General features: G+C 47.3%; 6 protein-coding genes across 6 annotated transcripts; 3 read left to right on the top strand and 3 right to left on the bottom strand.

Annotated features, from left to right (window-relative positions):
• Window positions 1-711: 711 nt before the first annotated feature.
• On the bottom strand, window positions 712-1,130 carry GGI43DRAFT_387873 (uncharacterized protein; the record flags this gene model as incomplete). The annotated part of the gene is made up of 2 exons (XM_083203995.1): window positions 712-951; window positions 1,062-1,130. The coding sequence occupies 2 exons, from the start codon at window positions 1,128-1,130 to the stop codon at window positions 712-714; spliced, it is 309 nt and encodes a 102-aa protein (XP_083056137.1).
• A 1,853-nt stretch (window positions 1,131-2,983) lies between these two features.
• GGI43DRAFT_416379 (Fungalysin metallopeptidase-domain-containing protein) lies at window positions 2,984-5,323 on the top strand. Its single transcript, XM_083207280.1, has 3 exons — window positions 2,984-3,449; window positions 3,514-4,462; window positions 4,520-5,323. The coding sequence occupies exons 1-3, from the start codon at window positions 3,087-3,089 to the stop codon at window positions 5,122-5,124; spliced, it is 1,917 nt and encodes a 638-aa protein (XP_083056138.1). The 5' UTR covers window positions 2,984-3,086; the 3' UTR covers window positions 5,125-5,323.
• Window positions 5,324-8,107: 2,784 nt separating this feature from the next.
• Window positions 8,108-8,864, top strand: GGI43DRAFT_416380 (nucleoside 2-deoxyribosyltransferase domain-containing protein). The gene has a single exon (XM_083207281.1). The coding sequence runs from the start codon at window positions 8,199-8,201 to the stop codon at window positions 8,682-8,684; it is 486 nt and encodes a 161-aa protein (XP_083056139.1). The 5' UTR covers window positions 8,108-8,198; the 3' UTR covers window positions 8,685-8,864.
• Window positions 8,865-11,142, bottom strand: GGI43DRAFT_416381 (GPI-anchor transamidase subunit GPI16). The gene is made up of 2 exons (XM_083207282.1): window positions 10,300-11,142; window positions 8,865-10,243 (listed from the first exon to the last, which is right to left on the bottom strand). Exons 1-2 carry the CDS (start codon window positions 11,048-11,050, stop codon window positions 9,168-9,170), a joined length of 1,827 nt encoding a protein of 608 aa, XP_083056140.1. The 5' UTR covers window positions 11,051-11,142; the 3' UTR covers window positions 8,865-9,167.
• Window positions 11,143-11,363: 221 nt separating this feature from the next.
• GGI43DRAFT_416382 (LUC7 domain-containing protein) lies at window positions 11,364-13,093 on the top strand. Its single transcript, XM_083207283.1, has 3 exons — window positions 11,364-11,837; window positions 11,946-12,715; window positions 12,777-13,093. The coding sequence occupies exons 1-2, from the start codon at window positions 11,481-11,483 to the stop codon at window positions 12,399-12,401; spliced, it is 813 nt and encodes a 270-aa protein (XP_083056141.1). The 5' UTR covers window positions 11,364-11,480; the 3' UTR covers window positions 12,402-12,715; window positions 12,777-13,093.
• GGI43DRAFT_416383 (uncharacterized protein) lies at window positions 13,029-14,971 on the bottom strand. The gene has a single exon (XM_083207284.1). It carries the CDS (start codon window positions 14,788-14,790, stop codon window positions 13,372-13,374), a length of 1,419 nt encoding a protein of 472 aa, XP_083056142.1. The 5' UTR covers window positions 14,791-14,971; the 3' UTR covers window positions 13,029-13,371.
• Between the last annotated feature and the right edge of the window lie 2,211 nt (window positions 14,972-17,182).

The raw sequence follows: 17,182 nt of genomic DNA on the forward strand, positions 1-17,182 counted from the left end.
TACTGCTTCTACTGCTTCTACTGCTTCTACTGCTTCTACTGCTTCTACTGCTTCTACTGCTTCTACTGCTTCTACTGCTTCTACTGCTTCTACTGTCTCTACTACCTCTACTATCTACTACCTTTACTATCTCTACTACCTTTACTATCTCTACTACCTTTACTATTTTTACTCCTTTTACTGCCTCTACTGCTCTCGCAATCATCAATTGTACGAACGTCAATCACACCAGCTGGGAGTTCATATGGAGGGATTTGCGCCAACATTTGCTGAATCAGCCGCTTTTGTTGTCGATACGATATCCTACAATAATCAACACCTTTCCCAAAGGGAGCGGCGAAATAGGCGTGCTTTCGGCTTTGCCATTGCATGACCTCTGCCATTCATCATACGCAGGCAACGAGTACAGAGGGGCGTGCCGAGCAATGTGAACCGCAAGGTTAACAACGTGGCGAGTGTTGGTTGTGTTGATGTAGATGTCCCGACCTTTTCACAGGCGCCATCCTTGACATCCACGAAAATCATGGAAGCTTGTGGCTGGGATTCCTACTTATAGCTGGCTTCGCATTCCTCTTGTTTCCAGTAGTGCTACACTCTAGTGATTCTAGAGCGGGGATGAGCAATGGTCAATTTGCCCGGATAGAAGTACTCCATCGGCCATTGAACAACATCGCCATGGGCACGATAGTTTACGCGCAGGATGAAGTCGATTTATCCAGCTATTTCCATCCGTTGCAATAATGAGCGCACACCCTGTTTGACATATAGGGCATGATATTCCCTGTCTTCCTTGACAACTGCCTTGGGGCTGAACTGCTTCGTATCTCCGATGAAGATTGTTCGCGTCTGAAGGAAGTGCGAGAAGGTCAGCGCAGTCATAGTCTCTGTGAGACGACTGGCTTCATCCACAACAATGAAAGCTAGTTCCCAATCCTCATGATTGTACATCATCTGCAAAGAGATTAGTGTACCCGCAACGATCTGAGCTCATTTGAAGAACAAGGACAGCGGATATCGTCCTTCGGCGCGGATATCTTTCCCAAGTTAAGCTAGTGTGCCACAGAATCTGTATCATGTTTGTTCCAATATCTGATCATAACTGAGAATTCATCAGGATTCTCACGAACCATCTTTGCTTGTTCTGACGAAGAATGATCATGGAGCGCAGGAATGAACTACGTTTGCCGTGCGATTGTATTTAGGATACCTAGGTACCCTGTAGTTAACACGCGCAAAAATTCGAATATCTCTACTATCGAGCTCTTATCTGTAATCTAATATCTTTAACACTTCTGCATGATGTATTTCTAGCTATACTGAGAAGTTGCTGATCTCTCAATCAACTGCCACCAAATTACATATAACATGCTCGTTAGTTAGAACAGAGCCAATCCACCAACTGCGGTTCAATACTTGGAACCAGTAGGCATGCAACCTTTGTCAGGCGTGTTGTTACTTTCATATCCCATAGTAGTACCAGAATAATAGATATAATTACAAGTCTTTCAACTTTCAGTTGCAGCATATCAGCGTGATGTCAACCTTGTTGATATGTAATATCGTCGTTGGGCGTTTGTGCCAAGAGAATGCAATGCTACCCATTCGTCACAAATTTAAAAAGCAAGTGACGCGTTACTGCATCCAGAATCATTGATAAGGCTAACATCTCTAGTAAATGCTTGATATGGAAAATGAAACTGTTACAGCGGAAATCAATGTGATCGGATCAACTTATATCGCCGCAGCTCGTTCTTCGTATTCCTCCTCTAAGCCCTGTGAGCAAATAATACAGACTGCTTTGTATGTATATCTTTTCCTATTTCAGCATCGGTTTATTATCGCAACAATCTTTCTAGTATATCGATATCACTAGTGAGAAAAAGATAGCTATACAGTACACCTCTACGTATATAACGTCTTCGATACCTTGTTGCGGTAATTACGCCACATTCCCCTGCTATTGCTGGATCAAGCGCGGCTGTTTCGGTTCGGTAAAAGCAACCAACTCGTCGGCAATCATAGCAGGGCTTCTACCAATAGTTATTAATCTTCAAATGGTATCATCAGACCCGATCGGAGCGCAACCCCGGAACTTGATCCCGATTCGGCAGGTCGTTCATCTCCATGATAGGCTTCCGTTTCTTGGCTTCCCGATATTGCGGGCGCCTAGGCAAACTTTGGCATCGGATTCCGGCGAGGGTTTATGCACTGCACATTAAGCTTACATGTATAGTTACAATTAGACTCAAGTATTCCCCGCTGTTGGTGACACGAAGTCAATGTGATAGAGAGACGTGCCGGCTGTTGAAAGTATTCCGGATCACCTAGTCCCGAGAAAGCAGTTGGATACAGACGCCTGCTGTGAAATGCCGCGAATTAGCGACTGTAGACGTCTTATCTTCATCTCAAAATCGATATAATGACTAACAGGGAGAGTACTTGTAGCGGGGTGCGGATGAACTTTGCAGTCCGCGTACTCGTGCAGATTGCATATACTGTTACATCGCCCAAGGCTCGCAATATCAGAGTTGCCATATTTACACGAAATCATTGATAATACAGCCTTATTGACCTAATTTGTTCACGAGACTCTATTCTTGAGCGGCTTTCAAGCTTCGTTGATGCTCTCATTCGTTTCCAAGCCAGGCTTTGCGGGCCCATTTCCATGGACTTTTGTCGACCCTAATTGGCTTGGCATGCGGATTTCGATAGCTACAAAAGTTCTTGTCAAAACCTTGAGTATTGATAGCATCATTTGGAAGACACCTTCCTTTTCGCTTTCATTATTGTGAAAAATGGAGTTGCCAAGACGGTTTTCACAGAGAGAATCATCTTTATTCGACAATTTGAGCGTAACATCGGGATTTGTAGTCTGAAAGGGAAGTTCAAACGAATCATCTCAAGTGGCAAATGGAACTGTTGAAGAGTATGTCACCGTTGAGCATCGTGAACATAAAAGGGCCCTATGGAATCTCATATTCCAAAACCTTTTTCAGCAGGTTGCTCAGCCAGGTCAATCAGTTGGTCCCTGTTGAACTACTTCTAAAATTTGTTTTCCTCTTGGATTTCTCTTTACTGCCATCATCATGAAGTCGGCCATTCTTCTTGGTCTCACTGGCCTTGCTGCCAATGTGAATGCCCATCCTACTAAGCAGCCGGAGACCGGCAACAGCTTGACTAAGCGTGGCGTTGATATTAGCAAGTATAGCTTGCCTAATCTTTCTCAGTACACGTCTTCACCAAACATCGAAGAGGAAGCCTCTCTGCAGTCTCTGGCTTTCAAACGCAACTATGTGGATACAGCCACACGAGCTGTCAAAAAAGCCGCCCCTAAGGCCGAATTCCGCGTTGTGGATGACCACTATATCGATGTTGACGGCATTGGTCACGTCCACTTTAAGCAGACAGTGCACGGAATTGACATTGACAACGCTGACTTCAAGGTTAACGTGAGTGAGAGGCAGAATCCCCTCATCTAGTAAAATATGAACTTACAAATATTTATAAACTTAGATTGGCAAAGACGGCAGAGTCTTCTCTCACGGAAACAGCTTCTTCTCTGGCAAGCTGCCTCAGCAGAGCCCCTTGAGGAAGCGTGATTTCTCTGACCCTACAATTGCGCTTAAGGGTGCCATTGACATCTTGGGTCTCCCCGTCCAAGCCAATGGCGCCACCGCCGAAGCTCAGGAAGGCACTGAGAAGTACACGTTGAAGGGGACATCCGGAGCTGTCAGCGATCCTAAAGCTCACCTCGTTTATCTGGTCAAAGGCGACGGAACTCTGGCTCTGACTTGGCGAGTCGAGACCGATATCATGGACAACTGGCTTCTGACATACGTTGACGCAACAACTAACGAAGAGATTCATGGCGTCGTTGATTATGTCTCTGACTTTGCTACCTTGCAAGTGTACCCCTGGGGCCTTAATGACCCCACAGAGGGGGATCGTAAAGTTGTGACTGACCCATGGAGACTTGATGCTTCTCCTTTTACGTGGTTTGGTGATGGGGCTGCGAATTATTCAGTTACAAGGGGAAATAATGTCATTTCCCAGGACAATCCAACGGGAGGCGATAGTTATCTCAATAATCACCGTCCATCCAGCGCGACTCGAGATTTTCAATATCCCTTTTCGCTCACTCAGACTAACCCTACAGACTATAGGGATGCTGCCATCACACAGCTCTTTTATACAGTCAACAAATACCACGATCTACTATATGTTCTCGGGTTTAATGAGGTTGCAGGAAACTTTCAAGCAAATAACAACGGAAAGGGTGGAAAGCAGGGAGATCTGGTGATTACGAACGCGCAGGACGGCAGCGGAACAAACAACGCCAACTTTGCCACCCCGGCTGACGGAACCAGTGGCCGTATGAGAATGTACATCTGGACTACTGCCACCCCCAAGCGAGATGGCGATCTCGAGGCGGGCATTGTTATCCACGAATACACTCACGGATGTAAGTCTCTCTCATTATGACTTTATATCTGTTCTTTCTAATTTAGGCTTGAAACAGTGTCTACCCGTCTCACCGGCGGCCCTGCCAACTCTGGATGCCTTTCTGGTACTGAAGCCGGCGGTATGGGCGAAGGCTGGGGTGATTTCTTTGCCACCGCTATCCGCTTAAAGGCCGGTGACACCCGCAGCAAGGACTATCCTATGGGAGTCTGGGCAGACAACAATGTCAAGGGTATTCGCCAGTACCCCTACTCAACCAGCCTCACTACCAACCCACTCACTTACAAGTCTGTCAACACTCAAAACGAAGTCCACTCAGCCGGTACTACATGGGCTACAATTTTGTACGAAGTCCTCTGGAACCTCATTGATAAATACGGCAAGAATGACGCCGATTTCCCTACCTTTGACAGCCAGGGTGTTCCCACCGATGGCAAGTATCTTGCCTTGAAACTCGTCCTCAACGGAATGGCTCTGCAGCCCTGCACGCCAACTTTTGTTTCTGCCCGCGATGCCATCTTGGATGCTGATCGTTCTTTGACCGGCGGGACAAATTTGTGTTCTTTATGGTCCGCGTTCGCAAAAAGAGGTCTTGGATCCGGCGCCAAATATTCCTCCACCGCTCGCGTTGAAAGCTACACTATCCCATCTGGCGTCTGCTAAATGCCTATTCGAAATTGAAGGCGTTGGATAAGATTTGCGTAGTGAATATTGGGAAATAACCTTACCTGGAAAAGAGAACAACTGATAGACTCACATGTAAGCAGACAGATGTGTATAGTCTTATCATGGTAAATTAAGTGAAATTTAAGCATGCATACACGCTCATTGCACTATAATACTGTGATTCATAAGGCATTCAAAGCAGCTTACTACTATTGACAGAAATGAAACAGTAGACATGGTAGACATGGTATTTAGCTATCATTTCTTATTTCGTAAAGTAAGTAAATAGATGTCTCATAACTACTATATCCTACATAGCTCCACTCAAATTTCTTTCCAAGAGTGCTCTATCAACCATCAACCCAATGAACTTTCTCAAATATCTACTCTGAAATCCTTTTCTTATTGAGCTTTTGGAACGCTGTTACGGAATGGTATCATATCCGAAGTCGACACGTTTGTGGGACATCCAACTTTGCCCATTTATTGGATAAGGTCTTGTTTGGTCGGAATCCGAGAGATCAAAATAAAAGAACGTGAACTAGTTGTACACCTTAAAATTAAACGTAAATGTAACCTTCTTTAACTCAAGCGATCTCTCGTCCGTATAATTGGAATTGAATGTCTTGTGACAGTGTCTTCTGATGAGAAGAATGATGGAAGCAGCTTTCATTATAGTGTAGTTGAAGTCTACACTTCGGCGAACTAACTTTTCCCAGGCGTCTGCTCCAAATTCTTTTATCTATTGAGGCTTTGAGGCAGTGTTACGGAATGGAATCATGTCTGAAGTCGACACAGTCTGAGGACACTCAACTTTTTTCATTTGTTGAACAAGACTGGCTTTGGCGGGGTCCTATTACCACAAAAATAATAAGTAAAACTGCGTGTGCTCAAAATGACCAAAAGGACGGACGTACCATAACGTGCCTGTAAAGATCGGTTTTCGTTTTACCGGATGGATAATACCTACATAGTTAGTTACCAGTTATGCACATAAAAGGTGAGCAAACAAACCATTAGTAATGGAAAATTGATCCCAAAGCGCCTGATGGTTTCGCCATAGAGTCACTATTGTATAAAGAGATTTCGACCAAGATCTTTTTCACGTCTGCTGTGTAAAGGTCCCAAAAGACATAAAGCTCTTCTCCAGCATGCCAATAAAAGATGTTTTATTTTAGCCATCCCCGGAACAAATGTTCAACAGAGTATCTGTCATGGCAAAGGCCCTGTTGCTGCCAACTTTGACCACGCAACTATTTATGGTGGCTTTAATGGCGATGGTAGCAGTCCAACTGCCGCTGCTGGCTGCTCTATTGCGGCTTCCTAGCCAATCAAGTACGGCGACATCTATCTGGGAGAAGACAACTGCGTCTATGATTCCAATGGTATGCCTTAGAGAGTCAATATTATATGCACTTACTAATGTAACTAGGCCAAAATATCCATGGTGCCTGCTGTATTGGTCCTGGTGCTATTGTAAGTTATTTTTCAAACTTTGTATAATAACCTCGTTAACCTGAACTAGGTCACAAACCCCTATTACGACTACTAACCAAAATTAAATATCGGGTGCCTATTTGAGACAGAAATATATATCGATTCAACAGCCGCTATATATTTAAATAGGCCTTTCAATTGAAATTTATTCTAATATATATTCCATAATTCTCCTTGGCAATAAAGCGATAAACGGCTCATTAGTGTGCAGTTAACCATGTTTCCAGATGGCACGAGTGCCAATCTTGCACTGCGCAAAGATAAAGAAAGCTGGACTTGTGTCTCTCTTGCATTTGATGATCAGATCCATGATTAAACTCGTAAAGTTGACACTGTTAATGAGTCTGTCCCCAGGCTCAGCTAACAAACCCTATCGCCTATAGAATGCCCCAAAAAAGAAATTGGCAGAGCGCGTTTGAGTAACAAGACAACCAATCTCCGAAAGACTCAAATTCAAGATAAATCTCCACCAAGCCCTACTGCATAGTAAAGGATTCTATAAGACCTTTATCCTCCAACTAAATAATACCCAAATTAATCAGCTTGTCAATGCTATGACAAAGGTATAAGTGGACGATAATTTTGAGACTCAGGCAGAGTCACCGCGTGTTCGCAGTCTCCTAGTCATTAACCTTACTGATCTCTCTGAGGAGGATATTATCAAGGCTCTAATGGAAGAAATCTTGCTTGCTGACCGCGATCCCATTGTCAAGTATATGGCCACAAGGCCTCTCAAACTTGGGCTTCTTGGATTTGGGCTTCTCAAACTCGAGGCTCTCCGTCTCATCTGATATTCTCTTCGGTCTCGAATTAGGCAGCGGAGTTCTTCCGGCCAGCAGAACCTTCAATTTTCCAAGCAAGTAAACCCTTTTCGGACTTGATGCCGGGAGATGCCGCCTTATCCATGTCGTCACGGTGGTTAGAATCCATGATGGGAGTGGAATGTGTGGTCGTATCGGACATTGAGGGCCAACAGATCATACAATAGCTTGATGAAAGTTGTCGATGTGCAAAGAAGCAATAGTATCAAAGCCTGACAGAGTGAAGACAGAAAAGGAACTTTCTTGACAAGCCTGTAAGATTTCCCCATTGTATAGTCGGTGAGTTACTTCTGAATGACCTATTTGTTTGCTTAGTATGGTGAAGAATTTGTAGTGAAGTGTATGCAAATGTCTCGTAAATGTGTTGAATATGAGCAATTCACTCTGAAATGAGAATAGCTAATATCCAAAAGACTTTATATGGATATCGTGTGGGAGATGGCAAGGGGGAAACAACACATTTAAATAAACAAAGGCTGGATTACAGTGATGCATCAATACCCAATTAACTTTTGGCCAAGGCATGGTTAGTTTTTTTGTTTACAGAGATTTAAATACACTTTTCTTGAAAAAAAGAAGAAGATAAAAGTATAATGAAAAGCATCGCGAAAGTGGCGATACTTCTGTTGTGATGTAGATAAAAAACCGCCATAAAATACCCTACACGCACGCACAAGCCATGCCCCGCATCTTCTTTTACGCTTCAGCAAACTCTCAATTCCATTTTCACCAACTCAATCCAATTCTCTATCCATGGGTGCGGTCGTAGTTTTGGCTCCGGGCCGTGCAGCCTCAGACTTGAACTCTCGCAAAAGTGTATTCCTCGCAGGACCAACAGACCCTACCGGGGAAGCTGATTGGAGAGAGGCTCTCACAGAGGCATTAATCGAGCTACCCATTGTGATATACAATCCTAAGCGCAATGATTGGGATTCGACCTGGAAAGAAGACTATTCAGACAGCCGCTGGGTTGAGCAAGTGGAGTGGGAACTTGGGATGCAGGACAAGGCAGATGTCGTCGTTGTCTTCTTTCACAAAGCCACTCCAGCGCCAATAACCCTCTTAGAGTTGGGCCTTTGTGTTCGATCTGGAAAGGCTATTGTGTGTGCTCAGGATGGATACTCCAAGAGAGGGAATGTGGAAGCAGTTTGTAGGCGATATGGGGCTAAGTATGTGAGCTCTGAGGAGGATCTGAAGGGTGCTGTGGTGGAGAGGCTGAAGCAGCTTATTGCTGGGTGAGGTACCATTTGCTTGCTTTCGGTGGTGTTAGTACATAGGATACTTGCTTAATTTGCTTTAGAATCAAGCTTTGAGGTGTAGATTTATCTACCGTATATTGCATTTAGCATTTCCGTAGTATAACAAGTGTAATTGTTGCCATAGCAATTTTCAAATCGGAATACGTACACCAAGTATATTCACTAAAAATGCGTGTATGGTGGCTATCTTAGGCATATCATTGGCCAAGTACTAGTTGAGTTCAAACTCTTATATACATGTACTAATGAGTGTCCAGCATGTTAGGAAGTTGATATTGCCCAAGGCCGATTTGCGCCACTATCACTAATGCTTCACCGAGTCAAACATAGACAAACATCAAGACTAACAAGGGTATAAAATTGTTCAAATATATATAAGACCGCCAGTTAAGAAGCCTCTCAAAATCCAGCAAAATTATCCGTATTATGCAACGTTCTAACATTTAAAAAGGGCCCAAAACTATCACTTCGCTTCTGATGTCCCAGAAACAGGCTCTATACTGGTCTTTCCACCCGTCGCCACCGCCGCTACTGCTGTCTTCTTCTTCTTCAGCTTCTCAATAAAGGCGAATACCTTGTCTTTCATGGCCGTGTGGGGAACTTCATTCGCACCGACCATGCGCCTAACAATGATATTGTATATGCCTCCAAACGCAAGCGCAACAGTGGTTGATGTGAAAATGATGACGTTGTACGGCATGCTGAAATCGGGAGTAGGGAGATAGAGCAGCAGACTCGTGGTGCGAATGTTCATGGCCTTGGGCTCCAGGGTGGTAATGACCGCGGCGGCGACGTCGAAGCCACGGTTAGCATCGGGAGGGTACTCTGTGTATCGGAGAATGGATCTTTCAAAGTCGTAGGTGAGGAAAACGGTGCAGCGAGGAGGGATGCTGAGGAGGAGTTCAAGCTGTGTGCCACGAGCGCGATCCAGGGCAGGGCGGTAGTAAATCTCTTTGATTAGATCGGCGGAGGAATTCGTGTTGGGTGATGATGCTGAAATACGAGCCGAAAGAGTGTGCAGGTAGATGCGCATAAACCAGGGAAGAGACTCCATGTAGACGAATTCAACGGAATCATCCCCTGGGTTGGTGAGAATGGCTTGTACACCGCCGTGCTCCTGTCCGTGGCCAGTAAAACTTCGCTCAGCGTAGAGTACAGGCGTTTCCGGCTTGACAATGCCAAGGGGAGCAGCTTCTCCTCCTTCGATAGGAAACTCAGACTTGGTCAACACAAGGGTGAATTCACTCTCTTGCTCTATGTTGTAGCATCGCAAAAAATCGTTGTTAGGATATCTGATCTCATGGGCGCCTTGTGAAGCGAACAAGTCTCGAGTTGATGGAAGGTGAACACAGACTGGGGGAACTTCATCGTCGGTCAGGGGACAGGTTCCCTTCATCGTTCGCCCGAAGATTTGAGATAATGTCCAGTCCTGGCCACGAAGGTGGTCAATCGGGTAGCAAGCATCCTCGGCCTTGTGGTATGGCTTCGTAGTATCGCAGATCAAATCATGGCCAGGAGGCGGTCGTGGGATAGGGTTATCTGGACAATTGAACGTTAGATACGAATTGGCGAATGAAATGGAAGAATAGACATACCATGAGGTCGCTTGGATCGATCAACGTCCAATACCATGTCAACTGTCTGTTCCAGCTGGAGCACGCACTCGCCCTCGGATGGGCAGATGGGTCGAACGTCAATGGCCATGCTCTGGAAGGACGCATCGAAGAGCTTGTGTCCATCCAACAGGCTGGCAATTCCAGCCTTGCCCTTGCACGGCAGCATCTTCAAAAAGGGCGTCAGGTTCTCTGTGCAAACCACTTCGTGCGGCAATACACCATGTAGCAGTCTCGTATTCGCCAGCGTCGTGTTAGGATGGTCTCCCTCGGGCTGGAACGACACAACGGGTCGGATAGTCCTCGTTCCGTCAATGAAGTTCAGACTGGCGCAGAACAGGCCAGAAAGCGCATTGGTCAGGGTCAGCCACTTCTCGTCTGCTTCTTCGTCCGTCTCAGCATCCAGCCACGCCCACAATTCGACTCCAGTGCCACCCTCTCTCGTGCCGTCCCATGGTCGAGTTCCCCAGCTCTCTGCATCCCATCTTCCAAGGGTGAACCGTAGGTGAAGCTCTCGTGTGCCCGCATACTGCAGGATTTGGCCCAGCGATCTCGGGAAGAGGCGGAAATTCTGTGCCTCAAAGTCTGCGATGGAGGTGTTGGCTCGGAAGTTGAAGCTCGCGAGGAGCGCCGATAGAGGCAGCGGCCGTAGATTCAGCTGCTCATGGTACTCGGTCGCAGATACCAGCGCGCTTGGTATGAGCAGCGGTAGAAATGATAAAAGAGAGCGCATTGTGTGAGGAGAGGATAAAAAATAAAAGAAAAGGAGAGGATACTCGAGCCGCTGGCGCGATTCGGGCGAAATTCACATCTCTCAAACGAATTCTTGATATTGCCAGATTAGAGTAGCGGGTACGTACCAGGAGTTGAGCTCTACAAGCCACACACTGCCCGCCATCATGCCGCAGAAAGCATGCGCCACAGCAGCTTTAACGGTTCGTACAGGCGATCCCCCGCGCAAACCATGGCGTTACCAGGGGCAGCTTAGGCTTAAAACGTCTCCACCAGCCACAGGCCGCTCCGTCATCTCGAAGTCGGAAAAATACGCTTCTACCATCTAGTTTGATACCAAAACTCCAACCCATCAACCCAATCCACTCCAACGACCCCTCCAACCACTTCGGCGTCGCAAACCCATCTTCCCCAGCCAGTGCACCGCCATCATGGCTGCCGAACAAAGAAAGCTGCTCGAGCAGCTCATGGGCGCGTCCGCCTCCTCGCGCGCCCAGCAGCTCTCGCTCAACGACCCAAAAGTCTGCCGGTCCTACATCGCCGGCACGTGTCCGCACGACCTCTTCACCAACACCAAGCAGGACCTCGGGCCGTGTCCCAAGGTGCACGCTGAGGCTCTCAAGACCGAGTACGAGGGGCTGTCTGAGCGGGAGAAGCACAAGTACGGCTTCGAGTACGACTACATGCGCGATCTGCAAAAGTACATCGACGAGTGCAATCGCAGAATAGATGCGGCGCAGAGACGCTTGGAGAAGACGCCCGATGAGATTCGACAGACTAATGCTTTGGTGAGTCTCTTCCCTCTTCTTTCTACCTTAATTGGCATCCATACGTGTATATACATATACGCACTCTAAAGACACAATTCAGCTAACCATGTCTCTTATTCTTCACAGCTCAAAACCATATCCGACCTCACATCGTCCATCAACAGCGGCCTCCTCGAAGTCGAAATCCTCGGCTCCCTCGGCGAAGTCTCCCGCGCCCAAGACGAGCTCTTCCGCGTCCGCCAAGCCGCCCAGCAGAAAGCCGAGCGCGAGAAGGAGCTCAAGGCCCTATCAGACACCTCTGGCCCCTCAGGCCACCAGAAGCTACAGGTCTGCGACGTCTGCGGCGCCTATCTTAGTAGACTGGACAACGATCGCCGACTGGCGGACCACTTTTACGGAAAGATGCATCTGGGATATGCGCAGATGCGTAAGACGTACGACGCGTTCCCGAAGGAGATGAAGGGCAGGTCACGGCCGGCCATGGACGATGATGGGCCCGGAGGAGGTGGTCCTAGAGGACCCAGAGGGCCTGGAGGATACAGAAGTGGCAGAGGAGGCAGAGGGTATCGTGGGGGGTGGTAAAGAGTCTTATTACGGGATGATGAAAATTAATTTGCATTACAGCTCGGCGTCTGGGAAGCTTTTTGAAACTGTCAACTACAAACGGACGATAATCAGGGTGCCTCTTAGTGTTTAGTGTTTTATTATTGGTGGGACGAGAAAAAGATCGTATAGAGGATTCGGAATACAGAGTTATATACCCCTTTACATCATCAGACAAATGCGCTTCAATTTCTGCCATGGTTTTATCTACCAACGTATTGCGCTGAGAGCAATAAACTACTAATAGTAGTATCCTTGCCCCAGTAATACGCGGGTAATTAAGATGGTAAATAGTAAGCAATTCTATCACTAATTGGTTCGCCAAGTCTTAAGAAATGCTAAGAAAGCATTCAGAGAAGACATGACCAAGGTCTATCTGGATGGAAGATCACCAAAGTGAAGCGACCCCTATGGGTCCCACTCCGTGCTACAGAAAACAAATCTTCGTTTCCGCTACTCACGACAAGATATGGATCCATCATGTAGAGTAGTATCTGTTGATCCTGTCGACTAAGGTGCAGATTTAGAATCCGCTAGTTGGCCGACGAGCCGTAAGGATTCAGAATCAACTAGTTTGCCGAAGTTATATATCCATACGCCTTTACATCATCGGTCAAATACGCTTCAATTTCTGCCATCGTTCTATCTACCGACGTATTACGCTGAGAGCAATAAACTAACAGGACTAATAATATCCGGAAAGGTGGTATCCTTGCCCCAGTAATATATATAATTTTTTTCCCCTTTCCTACAAGTCATATCATCGCACATCCAACCCGGCCAAGATCATAAGAATAAAAGCCTGAAGAGGAGAGCTGATAATTTCCAAGAGAAAAGTGACGATTAGTAGCAAAACCCAAATGCCCTCTTAAAATCGATGCTGCCTTTCCTCCCATCCTTACTAGCCTTTTCGCCCTTTTCGTCTGAGCATCAGAATCTTATTCTCAAGCTATGACTGAGACTCATTCATAGCATCAAGAGCTTCCATCTCATCGTCCCACCTACCACCAGGTGCAACAGGCGGTAGAGGCGGGGGAGGGGCCTTTGCCGCCTGTGCCATGGTGGGTTTTGACTGTGCATTGCTGCTTTGTTCTGTATCCGCTTTTGTGTTGTTACCGTTGTTATTCTTTCCAGCAGGAAGGGCGGGAAAGTCGTCCACGGCAGGGACTTCTTGTTTCGCTGGACGAGCATCGTTGGCTGGTCCGTCATAACCGCCTCGGCCACGACCCCTGCCTCGGCCGTTGCCGCCTCTCCCACGATCTCCTCCTCGTCCTCGGCCACGGTAGCGGTCATCCAGGAAGCGGTCGACATCCGGAGCTTCCTCATCTCGAGCAAATCGGCTTCCACCCAGACCTCGACTCTTTGTTCCCCTGATGCCACCGTTTGCGCCGCGGAAGCCCCTTCTGGCTTCTTCCTCGGCCAAGGCCTCCTTGCCTTCGTCCCAGCTGCCATCTTTAATATTCATAGCCTTGAGCTTCCTTTCCCGGTTCTTAGCTCGCTCATCCTCCAACTTGCGCCTATCTTCCTCGCCACGTTTCCGTCTCTCTGCCTCATCCGCTCTTCTTTTGCGCGCCTCCTCCATTCCTCGCGCGTATGCCTCAGCGTGCTGCTTCTCGTCTTGTTCTGCCATCTCAAACTTGCGCGCCTTCTCTGCGGACAGCAGCTTCATCTTCTCCATCTTAGCAGCCAATTCATTTTCGGTGAGTTTCTGCCGCGGGTTGGAGCCAGACTTTGCGCGTACGTCGGCGCTGACGGCGGTGTTTTGCGGCGGCGATATTCGTTGGGGCCTCTCCTTGGGAGTAGCGCTTGCATTAGGGGGAGGAGACTGTGCCTGGGGCTGAGTAGAAGCCTCAGCTGGAGCCTCAGCTGCGGGAGCCTTGTCTTCAGCAGGTGTAGGAGCCTGTTCGGGAGCTGGCGCGGGACTTTTCGGATGAGCTTGTTTGGGCGCTTGCTTCGGTGCTTGCTTCGGTGCTTGCTTCGGTGTTTGCTTCGGCGCCTTTGTAGGAGCTTTTGCTGGCGCGGGAGATGCCTTTGGAGAGGGATCTTCAGCGAACCGTGAAGACGAAAGACCCTTGGGGGGCTTCTTGCTTTTGGCCGCAGCAGGCGCGGGAGCTGGCGACGGCTTTGAGGACGGGGGAGTTTGACTTTGTCGAGGTGGTGCAGCGGGAACTGGAGCCTGAACTGGAGCTGGGACTGGCGCTGGAACTGGCGCTGGGACTGGAACCGGAACTGGTGCGGCAGCTGGCGCAGGCTGCGTAAAGGGCGGGATATAAGGCTCTTCTGTGATCAAGACGGCCTCAGACTCGACCGGCTCGAAGTCGTCGTAGAACAGATCGTCGTCTGTCCGGCCTCCAAATTGGTCGTCCATGGCGCTGAGTATTAGGATAAATGTATTCCAAAAAGTGTATTAGCAATATTATTGAAGCAAAATATTGAAGCAAGGTGACGATGTAAGAGCCGCGCGAGTCGACGCAGCGCCAAAGACAAAGAAACCACGATTTAAAAACACGGCCAGCCTCAAAGTATGCGACAGAAAGGCTGCGAAGCGAAAGCGATGCCCCGCCACAGAGTGTGGGGTGTGGGGCTCAGCTCCAGGCGCATCTGCAGCTCAAAGTTTGCGTTACTTTTTAAGCGCAAGGAACCGTGTGGCGTTTGTGGCGGAGGCAAACGACGAGGTATAAGACAGCCATCGAATCATGTACCTGTCCAGCATCGTGGCAAGACTGTTTTCCAAGCTGTTTGCTCGCATAGGGCAATTCATACTCTCGAAAGATGTGCTAACTCTCAAAGTTTCGTATTGATACAATTAGTAGGTGGAGCATTGACCTCTGGCAATACGCGTACTGCCTCTTCTCTAATCTCAATCTTACTAACGCAACAGGTCTTAAATCATTCTGTGCGCGTCTTATACAAGCTAATTAAGATGGGCACTTGGCGGCGTACCTTTATTTGAACTATTCTTTTCCTTGCATGACCATTAGTTTGCTCAATACAGCTTTGCTTGGCCTTGTAGTCATAACCCAGTGCCTAGACTCTACGATCCGTGATAGGGTAACTCAGAGACTTTGCGTGATTGGCAGCCTGCTGCATCATGTCTGGTAAAGCCAAGGTATGACACAGATGTTGAATCTTTAGGATAATATCCCCTCCCGTACGTCGCGGTGAAATGAAATGCGTATTAGTAGAATCACACAGACATGTATAATTTTTCTTGCGTAAATCAGATAAGAGTAAATCTTAGTCTCTACCCCCTTGCAGTTCTGCCATTTCATAAAGGAATAGGTATGATATTAGTTAAAAAGATAGTAATCCTATAACTCAGCTAAAACGGATGTAGAATAGGTATTGGCGTTTATATGATTCAAGTCGATATGACGGTTATAACCGTTATTCTTGCTTCATTAAGCTCGAAAGTCTCATATTCGTCATGAAACAATATAGAGAGTGTGATCAACTCATATGACTGATGCTGTTGATCTAAGCTGCAAGTCTCAACTGCAAGTCTACGGGTGCCTAATCTACGTATACCTAAATTCGTACTGCATATGCCTATCTATACTGCTGAGTGACATGTAGTACCTTGATAGATGGTAAGTCCGAGTGTTGGTTGCTGGAATGAAGATTCTTTTGTTCTTCAGCTGTGCGCAAGCAAACTCACTGCATCTGATCAAGATCCCACTCCTCAGCAGCCACACCGTCGAATCTGACAGCATACGGGCGCTGCAAACTTAGAGCTGAAGCCGTGAGCCGGGATGGATAGTTTGCTTAGGGGTGGCACCACTTACATGTAGATAGGAGCCCACCAAGAACCCTAGCGTTGCAAGGATGTTTCTCACAGCTACCTATTGACCGCAGGTATTGATGGTCTCAGGAGCGGTGGGCGTCAATAATAGTATATTATGTCAATGTATCTTCACTATTCTCCCATAGTGGCACGTATTTCTATCAAATTCAAATTACTATTCTTTCCAGCAATAAGATAGGCAGCCATATCTATTGCAATGTACCCCTGCCGTCTTCTATAAAAAGCTGCCGCAATGTATTCCCACACGACAACCCTCACCACGCCTGTCAAAAAGACAGGCTACTCCAACAATGGGGTGAAGAAAATACAGCTCACTGCAACTGCGGCATGTACAAAATGCGATCAAATGGCTGTGAGAGAAGAGACGGCGAAATGGATGCGCACAAGAATCGGTAAGTCGAGCTGTGTTGCTTACAGTCTGCACTTGATCGTTGCTATACATCTTCACATTACACATATCGGACACGGCATATTACACTAGATTGCGAGATAGCACCAGGTCGAAGTCTATGGAAGCGAGTAAAGAGTAAAGCTACGGCATAACATGGACGAATCAAGCTTAGTGAGCGACGAAGCAGCTTGTGTGGCCTGGATTGAAGGATCGAAGCATTCTGCAAGGTTATACCGAACCCGCGCTCCCTCTTACAACAAAAAGGGGAAGCCAGGAGTCGCGGTCAGATATTAAGGCCGCTGTCAGTGAGAATGCAGCGACTACAGGGGCAGCTGCTGCTTTTGGTAGCGCTCAAGGGCGCTCAAGGGCACTGCTCAGCTGAGGCTATCGCTGCTGTGAGCCCTGTAAGACAGGAGCCTTGCGCCGAAACCGCACTAAGCACGTCATTGCTGCCAATCACGTCAGCGATGACTCGACTCGATCCTCCATATAGACTTTTTCTTTGAGACCTCAAATGCCATTGAGCGATCCTCGCGCGTGTCCTCCCCAAATCTCGCACCAGAG

Source organism: Trichoderma evansii (genome assembly GCF_050947405.1).
Source record: "Trichoderma evansii strain SZMC 28006 chromosome Unknown GGI43scaffold_28, whole genome shotgun sequence".
Classification (NCBI taxonomy): Eukaryota; Fungi; Ascomycota; class Sordariomycetes; order Hypocreales; family Hypocreaceae; genus Trichoderma; species Trichoderma evansii.

Coding starts and splice junctions, on each gene's coding strand:
- GGI43DRAFT_416383 (XM_083207284.1), bottom strand. CDS start 14,790: ATGGACGACCAATTTGGAGGCCGGACAGACGACGATCTGTTCTACGAC.
- GGI43DRAFT_416382 (XM_083207283.1), top strand. CDS start 11,481: ATGGCTGCCGAACAAAGAAAGCTGCTCGAGCAGCTCATGGGCGCGTCC. Junction 11,838..11,945: donor TTCGACAGACTAATGCTTTG/GTGAGTCTCTTC, acceptor TATTCTTCACAG/CTCAAAACCATATCCGACCT.
- GGI43DRAFT_416379 (XM_083207280.1), top strand. CDS start 3,087: ATGAAGTCGGCCATTCTTCTTGGTCTCACTGGCCTTGCTGCCAATGTG. Junction 3,450..3,513: donor ACGCTGACTTCAAGGTTAAC/GTGAGTGAGAGG, acceptor TTATAAACTTAG/ATTGGCAAAGACGGCAGAGT. Junction 4,463..4,519: donor CCACGAATACACTCACGGAT/GTAAGTCTCTCT, acceptor GGCTTGAAACAG/TGTCTACCCGTCTCACCGGC.
- GGI43DRAFT_416381 (XM_083207282.1), bottom strand. CDS start 11,050: ATGCGCTCTCTTTTATCATTTCTACCGCTGCTCATACCAAGCGCGCTG. Junction 10,244..10,299: donor TCGATCCAAGCGACCTCATG/GTATGTCTATTC, acceptor TCAATTGTCCAG/ATAACCCTATCCCACGACCG.
- GGI43DRAFT_416380 (XM_083207281.1), top strand. CDS start 8,199: ATGGGTGCGGTCGTAGTTTTGGCTCCGGGCCGTGCAGCCTCAGACTTG.